General features: G+C 52.5%; 1 protein-coding gene across 5 annotated transcripts in view; it reads left to right on the forward strand.

The window, feature by feature from the left end:
• TBC1D16 (TBC1 domain family member 16) overlaps nucleotides 1-16788 on the forward strand; it is an 88300-nt gene that overhangs the window by 13302 nt on the left and 58210 nt on the right. For 4 of the 5 annotated variants that reach the window (XM_018063644.1, XM_018063645.1, XM_018063646.1 and 1 more), the window contains exons 2-3: nucleotides 5928-6173; nucleotides 8942-9539. In XM_018063644.1, coding sequence (XP_017919133.1) covers nucleotides 5990-6173; nucleotides 8942-9539 — 782 coding nt within the window. In that variant the 5' untranslated portion in view covers nucleotides 5928-5989. Of the gene's footprint in view, nucleotides 1-5927; nucleotides 6174-8941; nucleotides 9540-16788 lie in introns of those variants that run through there. The other variant, XM_018063648.1, reaches the window with a different exon arrangement.

A 16788-nucleotide genomic window follows, 5' to 3' on the forward strand; every position in this document is an offset into this window, starting at 1 on the left:
CTGTGACTGCCATAAAAAGTACCACAAACTGGATGTCTTAAGCAACATAAATCAATTTTCTCACAGTTTTAGAGTCAGGAGACCTGAGATTTTGAAGGGTTGTTTCCTTCTGAGGCCTCTCTCCTTGGCTTGTAGAGAGTTGTCTTCATGTTCACACTGCATTCTCCTTGTATACCTGTGTCTATCTCCAAATATCCTCTTTTTAAATGACACCATGGACTTCCCTGGTGAACCAATGGCGAAGACTTCAAGATCCCAATGCAGGGGACCTGGGTTTGATCCCTGATCAAGGAACTAGATCCCACAGGCTGCAACTAAAGACCTTGCGTGCAACAACTAAGACCTGGTGCAGCCAAGTAAACGTTGTCCAAAATAATAATAAAATAAAGGACACCAGCCACTGGATTAGGGCCCACCCTAACGACCTAATTCTGACTTGATTATCTTGATTATCTCTATAATGTTGAATTATGAAGTGTAGGGGCTTCCCTTGTGGCTCAGATGGTAAAGAATCTGCCTGCAATTCAGGAGACCTGGGTTCAATCCCAGGGTCTGGAGAAGGGAATGGCAGTGCACGCCAGTATTCTTGTCTGTAGAATTCCACAGACAAAGGAGCCTGGCGGGCTACAGTCCCTGGGGTTGCAAAGAGTCGGACACAACTGAGCGACTAGTGCACACACAGATGAAGTGTGGGGGTGAGAACTTTAACATTTTGAATTTTGAGGGGACACATTTTGGCTTATAACACGTGGAAAAATATGTTATAACAGAAAGCAAGATATGATATAATTCCAGTAGGTGGTTTTGTTTTGTTAAGATAGACACAGAAGATAGTAGAAAATACACAGATATTTTTGGGTTGTGAGTTCAGCGACACGTGTTCTTTATATTGACACTTCTCTGAACAAGTTTCATAATTAAAAAAAGAAAAAGCTTTAAAAAAAAATAGGTCAAGGAGTCTCCATTTCTAGTTTGAAAGAGAGCAGAGATTGGGAACCAGCTTTAATTGAGGCGAAATAGGTTCATGAAGGAATGAATACATTGAAAAAAATAAATGAACATTTTCTGAAGAGAGTAAATATTCGTGACTAATGTTTAACAGACGTGTGGGATCTCCAAGAAGCAAATTATCTCCCACCCTTGGACAGCCTTGGGGGTGGAGCTGGGAAATTGTCCTTGCTTACCCAGGCTGGGTGGGGGGGGGCCTAGGAGCCGGAACTCCAAGCAATAGAGGACAAAGTTCTCCCGTCCAGGTGCGTCCACTCACTGGGTGACTTGGGGTGTGCAGTACCTGTTTTCTCATTTGCAAAACTGTACTGCTAGGACTCGTTTCCCAGGGCTGCAGTGGGACTTCACAGCCGATGTGGGGCAAATGCTATGTTGTGAACACTTGTATTTTGGAATCCCCTTCAGAGCTTGCAGCGCATTCTTTTGATTATGCTCAACGGTGGCAAACCATCTTCACTTAAAGATGGTGTGGTTTTTGGAATCAGCTGAGCGTTGTTTGCAGCTCATTCTGGCAGTTAGGGCAATTAAACTAAGTATTAGTAATACCATTTGAGGCTCAGAAGGAGGTAGGGCCCCAGCCCCGCCCCATTCTTGCCCACCCGGAGGCCACGGGCCCCAGAGGCCACTAAGCACCTGGACCACGGCTGAACTAAGGTGTGCTTATGTTCAAAATACAAACCAGACTCCGGAGACGTAAAGGATGTAACTCATCAGTAACTTTTCTGTATTGATTACATGCTGAAGTGATACTATTGGGGATATAATGGCTTAACGAAAAACGTATTGTTAAAATGAATAGCTGTACTTTGTACTTTTTAAAAGTACAGCTACTAGGAAATTTAAAATTGCATATGAGGCCTCACATTGTATGTCTCCTGGGCAGTGCTGATCTGAAGAGGGGAATTCATTTTCTTGTATGGCTCATTAACTGATCTTATAATTCTGGAGTGATTCTTGAATTCTAAAAATATTCCAGATGAATGGAATGAAGTCATCATTAGAATTGGAATATAGCTTTATCAGGTGATTAATTGGAAAGAAAACACATATTCTGATGTGTAGGTTCCAGTGTGATTTAAGTTTTGAATCTTGGTCAGATGTTGTGTGTTCAGGCAGGAGAACTCAGTGGTTAAGATGGGGGAGACGCCCCCTCGACCTGGGGAGGCCAGAAGGCTTCCCCAAAAGTTGGCCTGGAGGGGGTTTGGATAGTGAGGAACAGCCCTGCCCTGAGTCTCCAGAAAGTGGTCTGAGCCAGGGGTTGGCCATGTGTAGCCCATGAACCAAATCCAGCCTTCTTCCTGTTTTGTACAGTGCACAGGCTAAGGCTGGTTCTGACATTTGTTTTTCATAATTTCATTTCTTGGGTTTGTTTTTGGCTATGCTGGGTCTCTGTTGCTGCGAGGGCGTTTCTCTAGCTGCAGTGAGCAGGGGCTACTCTCTTGTTGTGGTGCACGGGCTTCTCACTGTAGTGGCTTCTTTTGCTGTGGAGCATGGGCTCTAGGGCCCTCGGGCTTCAGTAGTTATGGCATGTGGGCTCAGTAGTTGTGGTTCCCAGGCTCCAGAACACAGGCTCAGTAGTTGCGGCACATGGGCTTAGTTGCTCTGCGGCATTTTCCCAGATTAGGGACGGAACCCATGTCTCCTGCATTGGCAGGCAGGTTCTTTACCACTGAGCCACCAGGGAAGCTTGGTTATGACATATTAAATGATTGAAAAAAATTGAAGGATTTTCCTGTATGACAGGAAACTGGCGAGAGTGAAATGAAGTGAAAGTGTTAGTCTCTCAGTCATGTCTGACTCTCTGTGACCCCATGGACTGTAGCCTGCCAAGCTTTTCTGTCCATGGAATTCTTCAGGCAAGAATACTCGAATGGGTAGCCATTCCCTTCTCCAGGAAATCTTCCAAACCCAGGAATTGAACCTGGGTCTCCTGCATTGCAGGCAGATTCCTTACCATCTGAGCAACCAGAAGAAGCAAACAGTCTGATGGGAGCACAGTCACACCTGCCCGAGGACTGCCTACTTTCGCACAACAGGAATTAGTTGAAAATATTTCCTTTCTGGCCCTTTCCAGAGCCAGCTTACCATTGCCGAGGCTGAGGGGTCAACTTGATTCTGTAACCCACCTTGAAAGTGGGGTCTCAGGTTTGGGAGATGCTGAGAAGGGGTGGATTCGGGACCCTGGACATGGCCGAGATGGAGGGGCTTTTGTGGCTCAGGGATGAGAAGACAAGGACACCAGCTGGTCCTGGGTCCCCAGGGCTGGTGATTTTCAAAGTCATCCTGCCCTTAGGAACTTCAGCAATGACAGGGAAGAGAGTGGTGGCTTTCTCTAGGCAAAGGGGCAGAGATGGGAAGGGTGGCTCCGGGGGGACCCCATGGAACTGTGTTTAGGAGAGTTAGTAGCCCCAGATACAACTGAAAATATACAGGTAGAGGGGAGATCAGAGCAATGGGCCCAGAGGAGCAACCAGAGACCCATAAGGGACTGAGGATCCAGCCTTCAGCATCTGGTCCCAAGACATTGAAGGAAATTAGCGCCAAGACCACCCCTCCCCTGCTGAGCCAGATGGCCCCCTAGTCCCTGCTGTCTGTGCCAAGAAACTGTCCAAGCACTGGACACAAAGAGAACTCCATTTAGGGACCATCCTAAATCAGCCCTGGATTTAGGGTAAGTGTATAAAATGCAGAAAGTGCGAAGAACAATATAATTTACCCTGAGAACCTCCTCCAGTTGATAATTTAAAGAAGCTTTATTGTGGTAAAATATACATGACACAGGGAATTCCCTGGTGGTTAGGACTCTGTGGTCTTAACCATTTTCAAGTGACAGTTCAGCAGCACTGGGGACATTTGGGTCCATGTTGTGCAGCCATCACCAGCATCCATTTCCATAACTTCTTCATCTTCCCAAACAGTAACTCTCTCCATTAAACACTAACTCCCCAGCCCTCACCCAGCCCTGGGCACCCCCGCTTCTATTCTCTGTCTCTGTGTGTTTGACTGTCCCAGGCACCTCATGTAAATGCAGTATTTGTCCTTCTGTGACTGGCTGGTTTCACTGAGTATGTCCTCAAGTTCCATCCGTGTTGTAGCAGGTGTCAGAAGTTCTCTCCTTCTGAAGGCTCAGTAATACCCCATCATATGGGCAGACCCTGTTTCGTTTATCTATTCCCAGTCAATGACCTTATCATATTGGCTTCAAGTCTTTTTTGTTTCTTTCTCTGAGAGTTGGAATTGCAGCCCATCTGTGACACTCCCGTTCCAGCCACCTCCCCCTTCGAGGCTGGCCTGCACCCTGCCCAGTGTGGCCTGGGTCTCAGACATCTACGATCTCTGACCAGGAGCTAGCTTTCCACACATCTGTTCATTTACACAGGCGACATCATGCCCGTGGTAGGCACTCCCAGCTTGGTAGGCAGCCTTCATGAGCCCCATGGACAGGAACATTTGGTTGGTTCACATAGCTGCTGCCTGGGCTTCTGTTTCATTTTTGCTGGAATTTACATTGCTTTTTGCCAGTGTGTCAGGTGTTGGGTTTTCATTTCATGTTCTCAGTCCTTCCGTTTCCTCTTCAGTGAATCACCTGCTTTTTCAGTTGGGATATTGCTCCTTTTTGCAGGGAGTCTTTAGGAGTTCTGTATATGTTCTCAAGCTGATTCTTTGATTCCTAGTGTTTTGTTTTTTTTTTTTTAATGAGTTGGGTGTTGACTCGAGTCCTTTATCTATCACTTGTGACCCCTTCCCAGCAGAGGCGGCCAGCATGTGTTAGGACAAGAGGTTGGGCTTTGGAATGATGACACACAGGTCAGGTGAGGATGGAGAAGACCTGGAGGGGTAGGAAGAAGAGGGAGAACCAGGACATTCCCTGGGAAGTAGAGGGCTGAGAACCTTAGGAAGGAAGGGACACAGTGGTGAACTCTGAGCAAAGAGAAAGCCTGGAGGTTTCCCTGGTGGCTCAGATGGTAAAGAATCCACCTGCAATGCAGAAGACCTGGGTTTGATCCCTGGGTTGGGAAGATCTCCTGGAGGAGGGCCTGGCAACCCACTCCAGTATTCTTGCTTGAACTGTGGTGTTGGAGTGGTGAGAGTCCCTTGGACAGCAAGGAGATCAAACCAGTCAATCCTAAAGGAAATCAGTTCTGAGTATTCATTTGAAGGGCTAATGCTGAAGCTGGAACTCCAATACTTTGGCCACCTGATGTGAAGAACTGACTCGTTAGAAAAGACCCTGATGCTGGGAAAAATTGAAGGCAGGAGGAGAAGGGGATGACAGAGGTTGAATGCCATCACAGACTCAACAAACATGAGTTTGAGCAAGTTCTGGGAGTTGGTGATGGACAGGGAAGCCTGGCGTGCTGCGGTCCATGGGGTTGCAAAGAGTCAGACACGACTGAGCGACTGAACTGCTGTGGGAACAGGTTCCTCTAGACCGGTCCTTTTGTAGGAGGTACACACTTTGGGCTTGTGGGATCTTAGTTCCCAACCAGAGATTGAACCTGGGCCTACAGCAGTGAAAGTGCCCCGTTCTAACCACTTCACTGCCAGGCAATTCCCTAGACTGGTTCTTCATGGGGTGAGTTTGCCTTCGAAGGATATTTGCAATGCTGGAGACATGTTTGGTTGTCATAGTGGAAAGGGGTGCTAGTGGAATCTGGTGAGTTGAGGCCACAGATGCTGTAAAACACCCTACAAGGCACAGGACAGCCACCACCGCTAAGAATGACCCAGCCCCGAGTGTCCGTCGTGCCACAGTTGAGAATTCATTTCCTCTGTATGGCCTTGTGCTAGCACGGCCCCTTCTGTGGTTGCACAACTTCCGTTTACGCTTACTGGTGTGGGACATGATGCTGCCCCAGGAATGCCCCGTCCATGTTGATGACCTTAGGCCATGCCTGTCCTCTCTCTTCCTCCCCCAGGCAGGTCTGGAAGAGCCCCATCTGGGCCCAAGTGTGCGGAGGATGGAAACACTGCCCCGGCAATGTCTCTGGGCCGCCTCCTTCGCCGGGCCTCCTCCAAAGCCTCGGACCTCCTGACCCTCACCCCGGGTGGTGGCGGCGGCGGCGGGCCCCCCTCCGTCCTGGATGGGGAGATCATCTACTCCAAGAACAATGTCTGTGTGCACCCCCCAGAGGGGCTGCAGGGGCTGGGGGAACACCACCCAGGTGAGCCCGATGCGAGGAACCTGGGGTCACGGGCTGGGAGAAGAAGGCTTGGGGTCACAGGACCGGGGAGAGCTGGCTGATCTCTCTGAAGTTAGCAAGCTCCTGCATCACTTCCCCGTTTGCCCTAATTTCCCCATCTGGGAAGCACACCAGTGACCTTTGACTCACGGAGGGGAGGCAGGACGGTCGAAGGGGAATTAGCTATGTTTGCGATGGAAGAGGGCATTCGTGTATACAGGGCTGCTGTGAGAGGGCTGCTGGGAGGCGGGAGCCCCCCAACTGCAGGGAGGGAAGTGGGGCATCATCTTCTTCAGGAAGCCGCCTGGGTGGGGGAGATTCCCCCAGGCTCCCTTGAGTGTGTGCGGGAGCACAGCCCTCAGGTCAGGCTTGGTGGTTTCATCCTTCATCCCTTCCTGCAGCCCAGAGTGTGGGATGGGGACCGAGCAGGTTGTGAAGCAGGCCTGGGATGCTGGGGACATGGAAATCATTGATCCTGCGCACGCTTTGTGCTTAAATCCACTGTTCTGAGATGGGGGAAGGAAGCTCTCAGCCTCTGCACAGATGAAGATGGAGAGTCCTTTCCTGGCTCTCCACACCAGAGCCTGGAGTTACCCTGGGCTGTTCGAGGGACACTCCAGCCTGTGGCTCTCCTGAGTCCCAGGAGTGGGCAACTTTTCCTGTGGTGACAGTGACTTTGCAATCTTTTGCCAAGCCTCAGAGAAAGAGACTGCATTTTTTTTTCAGGGCTCCAGTTGTATTCTGAGCCCCCAAACAGCAAGCTCTCTTGTGCACTAAGGGAGTGGGCACAGATTCTCTTGGCAGGAGTGTCACTGATTGAGACTGTTCTTGGGCAGGGAACCTGGGGATGTTAGACCTGGTTATGGCAGCACACCACCCACACCTGAGTCCCTCAGCTCTGGTGCCTCCAGGAAGCATCCAAAAGATGGATTAGTGACACTAGAAGCCTGTGTGGTCCTTTGATATTTGTGCAAGTGTACAAGATAAATGTGTTGCTTCATTTAATTTGCACAATGATCTCCTGAGAATGCCAGAGTCTGGGTGGGCCTCTTAGAGAAGGAGGCTGGTGTTCAGAGGAGCTCCCCAATACCAGCCAGAGTAGAGGCAGAGAGAGGGCAGGCCCTGGGCTCTTCCTGAGGCCTCTCTAGGCTGCTGAAGGGTGCTTCTGGGTCCCCAGTCCCCGTGCACCTGCAGCCTGGCTGCAGCCCACCCGCGTCCAGACAGAAAGTCTCACATCAGACGTCAGTACATTTAAAAATTAAGAATTACCAATCCGATCTGGGCACTTTACTGCATACAAATTAGGTGTTGACAAAGCATTGTTAAATAAATTTATTTTAAAAAAGACAAAAAGTTTAACTTATGCTAATGAACTCTTTGGAAAGTATTCTGTCCTTCTGTCTTGATAAGCATATCTTTACAGTGGACAGTTAGGTACAGATTTAGAGTCATCAGACCCTCCAGGTTCCAAAGCAGGAGAGCCGACTTCCAGCCCCAGCTCCTTCCTGGATTATAAGGACCCCGAGTCTTCTCCAGGGGACATCACAGGTCAGGTGGAAAGTCCCGAACAGGTCCTAGAAGCAGATTCTGAACTGAGAGGGTGGGGATTCCAGGGTCCTGGTCCCTGAATTGTGCTCTAGAAGGCTGAGTGGCATGTTGCCTTGCCCCTGTGGATGCCTGACAAGGGCCCAAATTCTGAGGACTCGGGGGGCGGGGAGCAGAGGTCCTAGGCCTGAGTCTGAGGGTGTTGCATGTTCTGGGCATAAAGCAAAAAGAGCTGCAGCCTTTGGGCACGCCCCATCATCCTTGCCTGATGGGAGGCAAGGGAGAGGGGGCCAGAGGTCTCAGGGTCCCTTCCCAACGCAAAGCCATGTGGAGACACTTAACCTCACCTGAACATTATTCTTCTGAACAACTGGTTGATGACCCCCGATTTCCCCACTGTTTTGGAAGTGGGAGCTGGGCTAAGGAGTCTAGGTTGAGTCAGAGCCCTGCAGCATGACAGGGGCCCTAGCTCCTGCCCCAGGGGCTTCTCAGAGACCCAGAGGCCTGGGAACCTGAGTGCTGTAGGCCTAAGAGTCAGGACATCCCAAAGTGGCAGGTGTCTCAGGAGGAAAGACCACCTTCCTCCCGGATGGAGCATTCAGGGGCCCTAAGGGCCCACCCATGTGCTGCTGGCCTCGGAGAACTGCTCTTTCCTTCTTTGTCAGCAGTCCAGGATGTGACATTGAAGATGGCTCTTCTTCTGAAAAGCAGTGTGAAAGAAGAGATGCTGAGAAGCCTCAGCCAACAGGGAAAGGCCCAAATGCTACTCATCTTGGATATTTATCTTTTGTGTGACGTAGCAATAAAGTCTGCAGCCCGGGTGCCTCCTCAGATTGTGATGAAGCCGGTGGCACTTCTGGGTCCTTGGGCGCCTCCCCAGCCACCTGGGCTCATCCGGAGGCCATGAGGCAGGGGAGCCCAGGGCCGTGGACAGGGTGGGGCTCTGAACAAGAGGAGGAGGGAAGGCACAGGATAGACTGCTGCTTGAGGGCTCACCCCCTGGATCTGCTCAGTGTGTGTGCTTAGAAAACGCCCACAGCTCTCATTCACCCTGAGTTCAACTGTATCCCTCAGGTGTGTTTTCTTAGGGCCGGGCTGCACAGCTGCACAGTTTTACTCTGCCGGGTGTGGTTCCAGGAAGGAACCAGCTAGAGGCACTTGGAGCACAGCCCTCCCTAACCGTCTGTGCTCCTGACCCCTCACAGGCTACCTGTGTTTGTACATGGAGAAGGATGAACTGCTGGGGGCCACCCTCATCCTCGCGTGGGTCCCCAACTCCCGGATCCAGAAGCAGGACGAGGAGGCGCTGCGCTATATCACCCCCGAGAGTTCCCCCGTGCGCAAGGCACCCCACCCTCGGGGCCGGCGTGCCCAGAGCTCAGGGCCCCCCCACCAGCCATCCCCCACGGAGCCCAGGTCCACCCTGATCCCCAGAGACGAGGACATCCTGGTGGTGGCCCAGAGCATTCGAGACACTGAGTGCGTCAGCCCTTCGCCCGAGGATGGGGAGAAGCTGGCCCCGGGCTTGGGGACAGACGGCCCCCTCTCAGCCTTGCCACCGGCCCACAGCGACTCAGGAATTTTGTCGGCGGTCAGTTCACAAGACGGGACGGAAGAGGGCCGGGAGCCCCGGCCGGAGGTGGGCGAGGAGGAGGGTTCCTTGGAGCTGTCGGCTGAGGGTGTGAGCAGGGCCAGTTCCTTCGACTCGGACTCAGAGGCCTTCTCTTCACCCTTCTGCCTCTCGCCCATCAGCGCCGCCCTCGCGGAGAGCAGCAGCTCCGTGTTCCTGGAGAGCGAGAGCGGGTGAGTTCCCCACTGCCCCCTGCGTCTCTGGGGCCGAGAGCAAGGGCCTGTGTCCCCGCTCTACTCACTGAGTGTGGAGGACACCTGCATGTCATCCTGCGGGCACCAGAGTGCCTTCACTTCATGCCACCCCAGGGGGTTATGAAGGACACGCAGCCTGGGCTGGGGGGCTGGGAGTTCCCTCTTCCTTCTCTCCCCTTCCCTAGGACTAAACCTTCCCAGCCAAGTCTGACTAGCCCCATACCCCAGTCCAGACCCCCCGGGACCAGGCCTCAGCATCCTGGCGTCTTCTATGCTCATCACTGGAGGGACTGAGATGGTCCGTCAGGCAAACCCAGGGAGGCCAGGGTAGCGGCAGAAGGCTTGTGGGGGAGGCCTGGTCCCCAGCCAGGCATGGAGCCTGGCCTGCCAGAAGGGCCCTTAGCCTTTCTACTTCTCACACCCTTAAGCTGTAAGAGGCTGGAACGCAGCCCCAGGGGGAAGTTGGCAGCATTTACTGTACAGCCGAGAGCCCAGGGGAACCAGATGCCTGGGCACATTAGCGGGCTCACTTTACTTGCCACACACACAGGGGCTGGGAGGAGCAGTGAGATGTTGCCTGAAGGGGGAGGGTTATCATAATGTCACATGGTGTCGTTGTTAGGGGGCCTCGGGGCCTCCCAGAGGTGGGCGCGCACAAGGCTCATGAACCACAGGCTTGGGTTAACTCAGAGCAGCCGGGGCAGGCGTGGGATGGGCAAGCATGGGACTTCTACAGTCCCTTCTCATGCTTGGCTGTGGTCCTTGTTCTCATTAATTTCCAGGCTAATGATGGTGATGACAGTGAGTGCTGACGTTAGTCAGTCAGCATGTAATTCTTGAGCTCATGATGTGAGCTGGGCATGTGATCAGTGTGGATGTCTGAGTTTTGCCTGGGTGCAGGGCATGTGGGCCATGGGTTAATTCTTTTTAGGTTCACAAGAACCCCAAACCCTGTGACGTAGGTGCTCACATCACCCTCTGTGTACTGAAGGGAGAAGTAAGGCTCAGAGAGGTTAAGGAACTTGCTGGAGGTCACCCAGCCAGTTCTGGAGCTGAACCAGATTTGAACCCTGCTGGGTTTATAACGGACCTAGAGCAATAAGGTCACAGGAACTGATGTGAGAGAAGGAACAGGGTGGAGGAATGGGGAGCGCTTTGCTGGTTTCAGAGGGAAGGAATTTGAGACGAATTCTTTCCTGTTTTCTTCCCCAGTAAGATGTGATCCATTAAAGCCCAAGGGTGAACTGATAACATTCTTCTCGCATACTGAAGCGTGCATGTAAGGGAGAGGTCGGTCAGCTGCAGCCAAGGACTCCAGTGCCCCATGAGGTTCCCTGAGCCATGTGCCCGTTTCCCATTAAGGAAACTTGAAGCCCTGCCTGAGTCCCGCTGCCAGCGGGGCTCTGTCAGAGCGCCCCCTGGTGGTGCCATGCTGCCAGTTACTCCCCATCAGCCCTTCTCAGCCACTTTCTGCCTCTATGGATTGCCTGTTCTGGACATTTCACGTCAATGGGATCATGCAACTTGTGTCCTTTCGTGTCTGCCTCCTTTCACTGAGCATAATGTTCTCAAGGTGCATCCAAGCATGTCAGGACTCCATCCATTTTTATGACTGGCTAATACTCCCAGCAATTTTCACCTCCTGTTGGATTTGGGAACATTATTCTGTACTGCGTGCAGACTCCTAACCTGAAGCTGGGTGCCATCTGTCAGGTGTGGGAGTTTGGCTGTCCCGTCATGAGTCCTTTCTGTGCTCATGCTTTGGAAACCCGAGTTACATCTTCCAGACCCCTGTTCCACCCAATTTAGCTTAAGGTTCATGTTTCCACTTAGAGCTGCAGGGCAGGCTCGGAAGGAAGACTGCAGTGTCGTGAGGGAGATCCCTCCCTCGCCGTGGAGCCTCAGCAATCCCATATTGCTTGCTTTTCTGGCTCAGTCTGTCCCAGTTCCGCCAAGGCTTTGGGCTGGGGCAGGATGGCCATGAACGAGGTCCCCCTCCCTGCCTGCCGGGAGCGTGTGCTTCAGTCAGGGGCTGATGCAAAAACAGACTGTTTTTGAGATGCAATGTGAGAGGTATTACGTGGAGGCACCCTAGTTCCTGACCCAGCCATGCTTGACAGGTTGCTGGAAGTTTAAAAAAAAAAGAAAAAAGCAACTATGGATTTAAGAGGGACTGGGTGGGCCCTGAACTCTGCATTTTCTGCCAGGCTGCTCCTGCTTCTTTGCTCCTGGAGTTGAGTTGCGATTTTGTCTCCCCACCGCATTCGAGACCTGAAAGCAAAGCTGGCGTGTCTCCACTCCCTCCTGCCCCTTGCCCCCCTACAGCTCCCACCCAGTGATGGGCCTGGAAATCTGGACTAAATGGTCAGTAGCACTGGGTGCTATAGATGAAGGCTTCCCAGCCCAGTGAAAAATGAGAATGCCCCAGGAGCTTTGAAGGCCTCTGATTCCCAGGCCCACCCAGACTGATTGAACCAGAATGACTGGGGTGGTGCCTGGGCGTGGGCAGGGATTGACCTCTCCAAGTGTCTCCAAAGTGCCACCGGGCTTGAGAACCACTGTTGTGATAAGGGGAGCTTCACTCATAGCTCAAGTGGTAAAGAATCTGCCTGCAATGCAGGAGACCTCAGTTCAATTCCTGGGTTGGGAAGGTCCGCTGGAGAAGGGACAGGCTACCCACTCCAGTATCCTTGGGCTTCCCTTGGTAAAGAATGCGCCTGCATTACAGGAGACCTGGGTTCGATCCCTGGGTTGGGAAAACCCCTGGAGAAGGGAAAGGCTACCCACTCTAGCATTCTGGCCTGGAGAATTCCATGGACAAAGGAACCTGGCAGGCTACAGTCCAAGGAGCACAGAGAGGCATGGGCCTTGTAGAGAGGGCATCTGGAGTGAGGTCCTGGAGGACCAGCTTCTGCTGGACCAGACTCCCTACAGGGAGCTTGTCTTTGAGGATTTGAACGTGTGACTCCACGGGCAGAGGCTCTTCATTTAACTGGGAATTGGGTCCCCTTGGGGGAGCAGACAGGCTGGCTCATGGGATCCCTCTAGTGGCAGAACTAAAGAACTACATGTGGAGACAGCATGTGGTTGGGCAAGGGTGGGAGGAGCAGCCCCCATCTGAGAGTCCCTTAAACATTTTGTGACGTGGCAAGTAGTTTACGGAAGGGTCGAGTGGTTAGAATGACAGTGTCCACTTGTGTGCTACCTGTGGGGTTTAGCCAGGCACAGCCTCATCCTTAGATGAGGCCACCTGCCATAGCCAACCCAGCATAGTGATGGCTGGAAATTCTTGACCATGTGTGTCCAAAGACTGTTGGGAAGTGGGTGGACAAGGAAGGCTATGTGGCTGACATGCCATCATGGACGCTCCTCCCACTGAGGACTGAGTTCTAGAAGCAGGGGTTAGGGTCTGTGGCTGTCTCAGTCCCATACCTTCCATAGTGTCAGAAATCAAGGCTTTGGGTTGGGATGAAGGTGAGAATAACCACCAGACAAGGTCAGTGGCCAGCCTGTCATTCGTTTATGTCCTGAGAGGTACCTGGTCCAGTCTCTAGGGCGAGTTGGATGAGGATGTTGTATAACAGGACCCCCATGTGGACCCCTGTGTGGCATCTCAACTGCCCCCCGCCTGGGGAAGTATGTGGTGACATTTATGAGCTGAAAACACAGCTCCCACTCCCTAAATCAAAAGGTGTCTTCTGGAACTCATCCCAAGAACCAATCTAAACTACAGAAATAAAGCATATTTGCATGAAGATGTCCATCTTGCTCTTCTTTATAATGGAGGGGGAAAGGGACGAATCTACAGAAAGAGATGCATCCATTACTGTTCGTCTTCCAGGTTAAGGGGTTTTACTGGGGGCCTGTGAGCCCCCTGAGGTCCTTTGCCACTTCCTGTATGTGTGTTCATGGGTGTCCATTTACCTGAGGAGGGGCCACTTCTGGCCCCAAAGGTGCAGAACCTTAGTACTGCCAGACAGAAGATTGTGCAGTATTAGTAAAGGTTATACATCAGTGTGGAAATTTATGGTGTATCAGTAACAAAGCAGGTAGCAAATAATGTACACGTTTTGACTGAAATCCATGGGAAGGCCTGATGCATGAATGAAGCTATCCAAGCAGTGCTGCCTACTAGAACTTTCCTGATCTGTGCCATCGCGATAACGCCACTGCCTTGCTTACCTGGGGAATACGTGAAAGGTGGCTAGTGTGACTGACAAGCTGACTTTTTAAGTTTACGTGATATTGATTGAGATAAATTTAAGTGGCACATGTGAGCACCCTGTTGGACAGCACCAGCTGAGGGAAAGCTGTGCCAATGTTAGGATAATGTGGTTGTGAGTCATTTTTTTTCTTTCTCATGTTTCAAAAATGTTACAGTGTGACTATATGAATCATATGATGAAAACAAGTTTTAAAACTAGATAGCCAGGGACTTCCCTGGTGGTCCAGTGGTTAAGAATCTGCCTTCCAATGTAGGGGATGTGGGTTGGATCCCTGGTTGGGTGCTGCAGCTAAGAGTTTGCATGCCGCAACTAAAATATCCCGCATGCCTCAACTAAAGAACCTACGCACCGAAGATCAGAGATCCCATGTGCTGCAACTAAGACCTGCTGCAGTCAGATAAATCAGTATTTTAAAAAATAGATCACATAGCTCACAGCTGCTGCATAGCTCAGACTAGCTTACCCCCATCTGCTGTCTTGCATGCTTGTTAATGAGAAGGCCCCCTAGGACCCCGTGAGGTCCTCCCCATGAAGCTGATGCTCGCCCCCACTCCCAGGGTAAATGTGTGCTGAGTGAAGGGTGGTGTTCAGGTTACAGAATGAGCTGGGTGGCCTTGCTACTTCAAGGCTCTCACCTTGGCATCACTGGGGTGGTGGTCCAGCCAGCACAGACATGGGTCCAGGGAGAGTCAGGTGCAGCCATGCGGGGATGAAAGCTGCCTGTCCCCGGGGTCCTACTTGGATGTTCACCTTCCTGCCGACCCCTCCTCTCCTCTTTTCCCATGCTTGCTGTGGTTCTGCCAGCCGTCCCCCAAGCCTCACCCTTCTGCAGCCTCCCTCCAACTGGAATGTGATCCCCTCCCCTGGAGAAACCCCAGCCAGACTGTGGTCTCCTCCATGACCCCAGCTTTTTCCCCAGAGTTCCTGCCGCTTTCTCCAGGCATCTTGTTTCTGTGGCATTTAACATATGCTGCCTCTTGCTGTTGCTTTTCCTTGAGCTTTACCGTTTTTCTGGACCAGCGCCGTCCTATAGGACTTTCCATGGTGATGAACGCTGTCCAGTGCAGTAACCACTGGCCATGTGTGGCTGTGGACTCCTGGAAATGTGGCTCTGGAAACTAAGCAACTGGATTTTTTCACCTTTAATAAATTTCAAGTCCAGTAGCCACAGGTGGTGAGGGCTTCCATGTTGGACAGTGCAGGCCCGGAAGAAACTGTGCTTCTGGGGGGTGGGAGGGGAGGCTGGTAGTCACCCTGCTTGCAAAGAGGAGCCCCTCAGAGTGCTCTGTCAAGAGAGAGAAAGGGGGAAAGGCCAGAAAAGTGAACAGGTGTCCCTGTCCCCCACGCAGGGGCTGGTTTCCTAGGGGGTGGATGGTAGGAGAGGTCACAAGCAGAAGCCAGTGAGGAGGGAGGGTAACGATGGAGCCAGCCCCGAGGGCAGTGACTGCGACAGCATGACGGCGCCCACCCCACAGAGGGAGCCAGGCTGAAATAAATGGCATCTTAAGTGCTTTTTGCCTTTAGGAGGAAAAGGCTCTGTGACACCAGAGTATCAGCCGTAAAGGCTGAATTATTCATACTGTCTCGATGTCACTGGTGTAACTGGCCCTGCTTCTCCTACCCTGCTCTGGGGAGAATCCAGCCTCAGAAGGACCTGAAGCCTATGAGCTGGGTGGGGCAGGGCCAGGTGCTGTCACTATTGTGGGGCTGCCAGGAGGGACCCAGAGGGGGTCACACTGGTCCCCCAAAGCCTGGTGAGGGGGCAGGCTGTGCGATGCCACGTGATTCTTAGTTGCTTTGGGCGGTTTTCATAAATAGCCTTGTTGTTCCTTTTCTGTCCAACCATCTCGGGGCAGGGGGGCAAGCCTGCAGGAGTAGAAACTGCAGGGCGTGGGGGGTGATATAAACAAGGAAGACACTTTGTACCCCTTCCCACCCAGAGCAGCTAAAGCAAATAAGAACCCTCTCCCAGAGGTGGGAGATGAAGGAAGAAGAGCAGGGGCCAGAAGGATGGGACCCTAAAGAGATGAAGAGGGGGAGCAACAGAGAAGGGCCAGTGGCTGGGCCAGTGGATGTCCTCAGAGGCCATTCCAGCAGCAGTGGCACTGGGGTGGGGTGAGGGAAGGTCCTGGGGCTGTGCCACCCAGGAGAGGAGGATAATGGCTGGAGAGCATGAATGTGGGTCCTGGAGAGATTTAAGAGGTGGAATGGCCAAGAGTTGGTGAGAAGAGGGATGGCCAGGTGCTGGGGGGCACACCCCCCAAGTTTCCGGAAAATATCTCTGGGCTAGCTCAGTACTGGGCCAGCCCAGGTGCCCCGGATGCCCTGAGGATGTTCCTGGAACACCCACCCTCACCCCCTGGGGGCCCCCAGCAGCAGCCTGGCAGCCGAGAAGCTGGCAGCTTCCAAAGATCTGTTGTTTGGGTTTGTTTGTGCTTCTGTAACCGGGAGCTGAGATTTATTTCTTTAAAACATCCCATCTCCCGACACCCTGCAATCTGTTCTGTGCGTCGTTAAGACTAATCTTGTCTTATGTTTCTGTAGCACTCGGCAGGCTCTGTGCAGCATCTCTCCCTCCACACCGCCCCCCTGCACCCACATCCCTGCTCCATGTGCAGCCCCCAGCCAAGGTGGCAGTCACTCACCACTGCCCTGCTCCATGCCTAGGGCTGGCCGATAGCAGGGGTCCACAGGAACCCTATTCGAGAAGGGCAGCTGGTGGGACTGAGCCCTTGGACCAGCCTGGGAGCCTCACTGCCCGGCAGGGAAGCCAGGTGCTGCCTGGGGTGGAGGATGGCCCTTCAGCGTCTACCCTGCAGCTCTGGAAGCGCACTGGCAGCCGGCTGCCGCTGGCTCCAGGAGCTCGGAGGGGCTGCCAGGGAATTCAGGCTGGGTCTCGACAGTGCCCAGTCATTTGATGTGAGACTCAGGGTGGCTGTTTGGCTCAGACATGCCGTCTGGGGAGGGAAGGGGCAGGCCATCTGGGCTGGGCCAGGTCTTTC

This window comes from Capra hircus, chromosome 19 (assembly GCF_001704415.2).
Source record: "Capra hircus breed San Clemente chromosome 19, ASM170441v1, whole genome shotgun sequence".
NCBI lineage: Eukaryota > Metazoa > Chordata > Mammalia > Artiodactyla > Bovidae > Capra > Capra hircus.